The sequence below is a fragment of the Phaseolus vulgaris genome, chromosome 9 (genome assembly GCF_000499845.2).
Source record: "Phaseolus vulgaris cultivar G19833 chromosome 9, P. vulgaris v2.0, whole genome shotgun sequence".
Taxonomy (NCBI): domain Eukaryota; kingdom Viridiplantae; phylum Streptophyta; class Magnoliopsida; order Fabales; family Fabaceae; genus Phaseolus; species Phaseolus vulgaris.
Genome location: NC_023751.2, coordinates 20,630,553 through 20,639,730, shown reverse-complemented (window position 1 = coordinate 20,639,730; position 9,178 = coordinate 20,630,553). Strand labels below are relative to the sequence as shown.

General features: G+C 32.4%; 1 protein-coding gene across 1 annotated transcript; it reads right to left on the bottom strand.

The window, feature by feature from the left end:
* Window positions 1–2,303: 2,303 nt before the first annotated feature.
* LOC137821881 (pathogenesis-related genes transcriptional activator PTI6-like) lies at window positions 2,304–4,281 on the bottom strand. Its single transcript, XM_068626674.1, has one exon. It carries the CDS (start codon window positions 3,674–3,676, stop codon window positions 2,651–2,653), a length of 1,026 nt encoding a protein of 341 aa, XP_068482775.1. The 5' UTR covers window positions 3,677–4,281; the 3' UTR covers window positions 2,304–2,650.
* Window positions 4,282–9,178: the final 4,897 nt, after the last annotated feature.

The window sequence follows — 9,178 nt, the reverse complement described above, 5'->3', positions numbered from 1 at the left end:
AACTGTCGTATTAATGTTAATAATATTATCAGCAATAAAATTATTAATTATTATTCAGATTAATCATTAATAATATTAATTTTTATTCATATTAATCATTAATTATTATTATTATATTAGTAATATTAATATTAATGAATAATTTCATTAATATTAGTAATTTTATTATTAATTATAATTATTGTTTTATTATGATTAATATTCTTCTTATAATTAATATTAGTATTATTATAATAAAACTGAAGTGGTCAATTCAGTCACAAATTACCTATTTCCATAGTTTTTTAAAAATTTATTCGTTTGGATAATTTATATAATCTATACTAATTTCGTAAAAATAGAGAAAAAAAATATTTTTTAATGGGATAACAGTGAAAATATGAGAATTCTTCCCGTTCCTTTTTTTTTCAGTTTAGATAACTGCATACTAATTAAAAACTTTTCGCTGGTGTTAATTTTAAAAATACCTTCACTTTTAAATAAATTGAAATTTAATAAAATAAATAAATTATTATTGTTTTTCTATATTTTTATTTTATTTAGTTAAGTTATTAATAGATTATCAATAATTAGTTAAGGAAATCTAATTAAATTAGTCAAATAGAATGTGTGAATTTGATAAAAATTCACTATATTAAAATTCCTACTAATAAAAAACCAATAATTAATAAAAGTTGTCAATAATTTGAAGAAAGGCTCTCTGATCTATTTCTCTCTCACGCCCTTTATATGGTCTCTTTACACTGGCGAGGTATCATCTTTTTACACAAAAATATCCTTAAAATATACACGCATTTTTAGTAAATAAAATCAAATTAAATAGTATTTTCAGTTTAATGAAGTGAATGCAGACGAAATAATTCAACCACTGAAAGCAACAGTGGAGTATACTAGGAATCTTCAATTGTGTCAATTTTAAGCTTCCTCTTTTGTCTGGCACATAGGCTGCACCCAAGTTTTTTTTTCTTCCCTCCTCGTGTACAAATAATTTATATCACTTTTATGACAACAAAAATACTCTATCTTTCATATTTTATATTCTAAATAGTAATGCATTATTATATTATCTGTTACAAATGAGTATCATCAAGATGATTTTCCAGCATTAAATATTATTATTTTTGTATTTTTATAGTTAATTAAAAACAAACATATAGACACGAATATAACCTTACTTTCATGTTTTGGCCAATATCATATTAATGATGTTGTGTCATATCATTTAAACTCGCCTTTCATTTTTGTGTCATATCAATTGGATAAAAATTCAAAAAGAAGAAGAAAATTATATTTAGGATTCATCTCTCCATCATTCCTTGGCCAGCTTGCTGAACTTGACTTTTCAGCCCCACCTTTGCATAGTTTATGGGTTGACTGAAAGAATACACAATCTAGCAGGGACTTTTAGATTGAAGCTGTTCTTACTTTGAAACCTAATGTTTGTGTGATTCTGGGGAGGGGGGTTGTTAGAAAATAAAGGGAAGCGACGACTTTGAGAAGTGTTGTGTTATCAAGTGTTGAATTATAAGGAAATAAAAACTAAAAACAAAGTAAACAACCGTTTTGAAAACATTTAAAATGCCTTTTTACAAGTAAAAGCAAATTCACTTGTGTCACAAAAAAATCATATTCAATTGGTGATATTTATATGCCGAAAAAGCAATTATTTGTATTATTTGGAGACCAGTAATAATGAAGGGTGTAAGTTAAAAAATGAATCCGGAAATAAATGGTAGTTAAGTGGCAAGTTAATGTGATTTGAATGGAAACGAAATGGGTGAATAGATGAAAGGGAGTCGAATTTGAAGAGCTTAACAGTTTATTGGTTTGGGTGAGGTAAAATTGAAGCAGTCTTGTGAAGATAAAAAGGGCTAATCGCGACAATTGATACAGTCCCATGGAGTTTGCACCTTTTGATGTACACACGCACTCGTTTCTCTTTGGACCTTTTGTCTTTGCGGCAGCATGGCATGGCATGGCGCTTGCACCTAAAGGCTCCAAAGATTTTATGTTCGCCCCGCGTGCGCTCCGTAACGTTTTAAACATTGTTTTTTGTTTCTTTCAAAAACATTAAGACCAAAACAAAACCAATTAACTAAAGTCAAGTCTCAAATTCACATTATCTCGTAACATACAAAAAAAAGGACCAACTCTTCTGTCCCTCACCGCACCCACCCGCCGACTGACCGGCCACGACCGCAATCAGCGCCCCTTCGCCGTTCACACACATTCGTCAATTCATGTTTCCTTGTGTTTCTTTAAAAAACGCAACTTAACTTAAGAGAAGAGAAAATAAAATGGAATTGGAAAAGAAAAGAACTCCACTGCACTTGGATTAACATCTGGACAAATATACATTACAACATTCTCGCTTCTCAACCATCCTACTTATTAAGCAAAGGAACAAGTATTACAAATTCAAATTTAAACAAAACTTCACTCTCAACTCATCCCCGTTCGCTATTTGTAACGAACTACCTAAAACAACTGAATAATAAATACGGAAATAAAGCTGAAGATTTGTGTTTTTTTTTGGCTTTGAGAAAGAAAAAGAAAAGATGAAGTAATTTATTTAATATTTTTACCACCGGGACCAAAATCTGCCGTGAATAGGCAGGGCGGAAAAGGAAGGATTAAGGAGTGAGAAATCTCAGAGGAGAACGAGAGGATCAGAAGCCAGCAAAATGTCTTGGAAGTAATCGTCCACTTGGCAGAAGGTGGATGGAGGGCACGCTTTGTCGAAATCTATGAGGGAATCCGCAAGCAAAATACTACTAGTGTCGCTGAAACCTTCGTTCGAGGAAAACGCTAAGGTTTCGCCCAACATCTGGGACTCATCTAATACATGCTCTTCTTCAAACACAAGAGGGTACTCCGGGGTTTCAAAATTGAACACGTCATCCCACGCAGGCAAGTTGTCCAGCGCTAAAAACTCCCCCGTTTCGTCGAACAAACTCGTTTCTGTCTCGCCCTGGCACTCTCTCAACACTTCCTCGGTTTTCTCTGAATTCTCTTCGCTCGAGTTGCTTCGGAAGTGGAGCACCGAAGTTGGAGAGGCAAGGTTATGGTGGCAGTGATCGTCGCCAGAGTCGTACCCGTACATGGACCCGGACGCCTCTTCAGGGACGCCGACCTTCAATTCCGAAACGTCCTCCGCCGCAGCCGGCGGAGGTTCTTTTAGCGGCGGCGTTACGAAGTTTGTCAAGGCGTCCGGGCCACGAAGCCTAATAGCGGCATTGTCGTAGACCATGGCGGCTTCTTCGGCAGTGTCGTAAGTTCCCAACCAAAGACGCACCCTTCTGGCCGGATCTCGAATCTCCGCCGCCCATTTCCCCCACGGTCTCTGGCGGACACCGCGGAACTTCTTGCCGGAGTGGAGCTTGACTTGGCGGCGGCATGGCTCGGCGGCGGGCCTCTTGCGAGCATTGGAAAGGACGTTGGGGGCGGCGATGGTGGCAGTTTCTATCTCAATCTGGTTGACGTAGCGCTTGATTCTTTGGCGGACGAAGGGAAAGGGTTCGTCGTCGCTGGAAGAGTCGGTGGCATCCGGATCAGTGTATGATACCCGGACTATCCTGCGGTCTGTGGTTGGATTGGTTTGGGATTTTTTGGGTGACAGGAGCTTCTTGGTGACGGTGTGATGCACTGTGTGTTTGCATAGGATACTCTCTTCCATTAGTAATATTATTATGAGTGTTACTATTGTGTGTGAGTGAGTATGTGTTGGTACTGTAATGACTGTAGCGGGAAAGAAACAGAAATAGGCGTGGTTTGGGAATAAAAGAGAATGAATCGTGAAGGAGAAGGGTTGGGGGTGTGGGATAGGGCGTGGAGGGGTTTTATGTTGGGAGAAATGTTAGAAAAGGCAAGGGAAGGTTAAAAGGAAAAAAGAGGAAAGCAAGAAATATTAAAAACGGAAGGAAGAGGAGATGGTCGGGAGTGATAGGAATAAAGAGAAAAGAAGAACTTTTGACATCATGGGGGTTGAGAGAAAGAGAAAGGGAATTATTGAGAGGATGGTGATTCCAATAGTGTTGTGGTGGTGAGATATGAGATGAGGTGACTGGGTGGTGGAGACTTTCCTTGAAGCTTCTTCTTCTGCTTCTAGTGGTGCCCTTAAATGGAAAGGATATCTCTGGATTCAAAGTGAGGAGAATAGAAGGCAAGAGCAGTGCAGATTGTGCAGGTTGAAGGGTACTGCCTCTGCGAAATGTAGTTCAATCGGAAAAGAAGAAGCAAGACTTCAGTTGCTGCTCTTAAGTCCGTAACACTCCACTCAATTCCCTCTTTTATAGGATCCAACAGCCCAAACCCGAAGGATTACAGTATCACTCGCTATTAAATTAAATAAAAATAAATTAAAGAATAAGACGTACTACTACTGTATATACGGTCATTTTTATTTATTTAAATTTATTTTGAAGGGAAGAAAAAAAGGAATGGAGTAGAGGAGGAGGTGTGAGAAGGGGGAAGAATACGGGTCGCCGCATCCATGCGATTGAAACACGTTGCTGATATGGTTCCACATGAGCCCTGGACACCAATGAGACAACATCTAACGGTTATTATTAATCATATGGCACATGGTTGGGTATGGTGTGATGTGAATCACGTGAGGCCCAAGATACCCGCCCTTTTGCCATTGATGAGTCAAAATGGTTTGACTAATGAACCCCTATTTATCCTAATTCAACCTTTTTCCCTGGGGGATGCCAAAGGAATGGGGTGGGTGACTCACAATGTTTTTATTTTTCTTCTTAAATGTTAAATCATTATTATTATATTTAACTTTTTACAGCTAGAGGTAGAAGTTAACGTGGCGGGCAACCTAGAATTTGCGGCCATTTACACTTCCACTCTGTACATCTCTGGGTTTTTTCTGCTCACTGTTATTTCGAGATAATCCAACTCTCCAACTCTACGCGCTATACAACACGTGCTAACTACACTCTACTCCATCCTAGTATCAAATACTACAACATACTTTCTTCTTCTACTACCTCCTCACACCCAAATATTAATATCTCTTTTTCTTTAACCAAAACTCCTTTTCATTAAATCAAACATTTTATTTAACATGAATTAAAAACATATATATCTTGAGTTACGGAGCCGTCTACACACGCGGTGATATTGGACACGAATGCCAATCACATGTAACGCTGACTAAGATTTGTTAATCAGTCACCCATCACAGTTTGACCCTTTGTTTTTAATCCAAATTTCCAAACTTAATTTTAAAAAAATAATTGTTCAGTTGCATTATTTCCATATCAAAAATATTTGGACAAATAGAAAGGTCATTGAGATTAAACTAATTGTAATTGCTTTTTTAATATATAACTGTTGAAAGCAGTATGAGTTACAGATTATCAAAGAGACAAAAAAATCATTCATCAAATCGATTTGATTATGATATTAAATCAATGGACCACTCCTAAAAATAATTAGACACTATAATTAAATCGTAAGTGTCTGTAAGAATTCAATTTATGAATTTTACAATAGTTATATTATTTACCTACTTTATTTAAGCCTTTAACTTAATATGTTAGGAGAGCACAACTCCTTTTAAAATCTTAAGATTTAGACGAAAGGAAATAACGTCAAAAAGATGCAGAAAGAGGAAAGCTAGGTATGGTAGTAAATGAAAAAATTCCATTATATTTGAATGAAATATATGGAGTTCCCCAAAATTGATTGTGATCATTTAAGTTAAAAATAATAATTTTCTTCGAAATTATAAAAACGTATCAAATGCCTAAAATATACTTCTCGGCGTATAATCTTGTTAGAATTATAGAAAGGTAGATTAGTTACATAAAAAGTTAAACCAAGAGATGTTATAACAATTTTGCTTAAGATATTTGTTAATGACGAGTATTAAAGCATGTGATTGGAGTATTACTTGTTCTAAAGGATGAAGACATGCAACAACGAAGATAAGTAACGTAAAATTGAAGGATTAGGAGATAACAACATTCAATTGTCAATTTCAAAATAACTGATGAAGATGGGGTCAAAGAGTATTTTCAGTATCAAGTAATAGCCAAATGATAGAAGCCATTTTTCAAAAACAACAGTGACATTTTTGAAGCAGTTTTATCTTGTCAAAGAGACAGATGCGAATCTTATTAAATAGTCATAATTTCCAATAAACAAGGTTGCTGTATTGTTTAATCATGGGTTCTTAAATATTTAAAAACCTATGTACACCACAGTCCATTAAAAACTTTCAATATAGATGTGTATGTTGTTTAATTTCCTTTCAAGTGACCCAGTAGAGTTGAAGGTTTTGATGAAAGCATTTCAAAGGAGACCTAGTCATTTGGTAGACAGTAACAGTTATTTAAATTCTCTTGATAAAGTTAGATTTTTGTTTTGTTAAAACAGACTACATTAATCTGCACAATCACAGCATGGCATATCCAACATTATTATTGGTTCAGAGAGCAATGTTTAAGTTTTTACCTAATTTTAAATACCACCTTTTACATGTGTCATTTCTTCTTCTCCTTTGGTTTATTGTTAAGTCTTTAAGTTTTCAACATTTAATTCTTGTTCTTCTTCTATTTACTCTCCACTTTCTTTTCTTTTCAATTTACAATTCAATTGCTTTTATATTTAATGTTTATTTATTTTCCTTGACAAGTTATTTCTTTGCCTTTTTACAATTCAGTTCATTTACTTTTTCACCTTTACATATTCCTGTATTTATGTTTCAAAGTGGTTTCAAGTTGTATGAATGCCTTTTTAAGTTTCAACCATTTAACATTTTCGAAGTTATTTCCTTTCCTGCACATCCATAATTTCAATTTAAAAGTATTATTTGTATGTATTCATGGCATTTTATGTATGGAAGTTCTTTTCTATTAACATTCTTGTTAAGTAAGATTTCAAATTCAATCAAGTTTAACATTATAAATAAATAAAAAGTATAACTAGAATAAAATAGTGATTTTTTTAGGTTGATTAGACTGTATTTATTTTAATAATAAGTTGATGATAAATTTCTGAACAAAGGAATTATTTTATTTATTTAGGTACAATTTTGTATATGGATTGGATTCTATAACCTTAAAATGATTTTTATTTATTTATTATTATTGATAAAAATATATATTTTTTAATATTATTTATTTATTATTACTGATAAAAAAAATATTTTTTAACAAATATCAATAGTTAATAAAGCAAGTCGATAATTCATAAATATAATCATAGTTAAAAAAGTTATTTCACTTTAATTTCCTCTATCTAGGGTGAATAGGTAAATTTTTACGTTTATTTTCAGTATTAAATTGAGTTCCATAGGTTTTTTTTATTATAACTTTAATCATTTATTCAAAATTAGAAAAATCAGAAAACCATACTATTGCCGAATTTCAATTTTAATAAATTGAATACTATGAATATGTGTGAGAAAATTGTGAAATTAAATTATTTTAATAATCAAGTATATGTATGATTAATTATATTTATAATTGATTAAAATCATTATAATTTTTCATTTGGATAAAATTGCAAAAAAATATTTCAAGAAAAATAATTTTAGCTTTTATATGTAAGAAAAAGAGTAGGAACCAAATTGAAACACAAAAACTTTTGAAAAATAATTATATATTACAATCTTTTAGATTCTTATAAATAACTTTTTTTGTTAAAAAAAATAGTTCATTTGAGAAGGTGTCAGCATTCAACTTACATTAAAAAGAAAAATGATTTAAAACTTATATTAAGTAAACTAAATTTATTTTTATTAATAATTTTTATTTTTATTATCCTAATAAAATAAAATAAAATAACCTTATAATTATATACATATATAAAATGACTTAAAAATATTTATTAATTCAATAATATAATCTATCATCGTGTTACATGTTTATTTTCTCTTTCTTTTATTATCATGAGGCAACTCAATGTTTTCTTTCTTTTTCACCACTTTTGTAAGGAAAAGACTCTAACATAACTCTTGAATAAATAAGTTGTAATTATATATATATATATATATATATATATATATATATATATATTAAATCCTTTCACCATTGTATATGTTTCTTTTGTGGTGATTGTAATAAAAAAAATTCAATCTAATTTTCTTTGTAGTTCGGGAGAGATGGTAGGAAAGTTAATTAGATCTTCCGGAACAATATAGGATGAACTTGGGGTGAGAGACCTAAGAACTTCTAATATTGCATTGCTTGAAAAATGGATATAGAGACTAAGATCGGAGAAGGAAGGGATACGGAATCAAATTCTTGACTCTAAATGTGGGGGATGGAGAAAGATCAGAAGTGGGAATGAAATAAAATCAAAATCATTGTGGTGAAGAGTTCTAAGAAAATTAGAATGATTGGAGGAATGAAGATACTATTTTCAAGATAACATACAACAGAATGAAGATACTTACAACTTTATATCATCTCAAATTGTGAAAATGCAAAGTTGTGTGAGGTTGATTATTGAAAAAATAATAGGTCAAAATGGACCCTTCAATGGAGAAGAAGTCTCATGGGGTGAGAAGTTCTGTTGTATAAAAACTTAATCAATTACATAAATGATATTCAACTAAAAATGGGAATGAAAGTTAGATAGATATTGTATACATGGTGAATTCAACTTAGATAGTAGGAGATGATGGGCATGTATATAAGAAATTTTGGAAGGTTGAATACCCTCATTACAGTTGACAACCTGGAAAGTCATACTAAATATAGTAGCAACTAGTGACAATCTCAATAAAAAGGGAATAAGGTTAGACAACATGATGTGTATTTTCTTCGGTAAAATAGAGAAGTCAGCCAAACATCTATTTATTACATGTGAGCTTGCAATGGCATTTTGAAAATATCGCTATAACTGGATTGGAGAAGTCACTATAATGCATTGTGAACCAAAACATCACTTGAGACTAAATAGGGTTGAAAACAAGGCATAAGGGTGTATGTGGATTGTTGTTATGGCAGGAATATGCAAACAAATGAATCATATTGTGTTTATGAATGCTCGACCCAATCTGCTAGAAATATTTTCTTTTTTTCTACAAAGTGTTTTAGGTGCCCTTGATTATGATTTCGAATAATGTCTTCATTGGGATATTTATATTTTGCTACCTCAGATAAAATAGTCAGATAACCAAGACCAAATGGTCATTGGATCAAGAATACTTATC

Coding starts and splice junctions, on each gene's coding strand:
- LOC137821881 (XM_068626674.1), bottom strand. CDS start 3,676: ATGGAAGAGAGTATCCTATGCAAACACACAGTGCATCACACCGTCACC.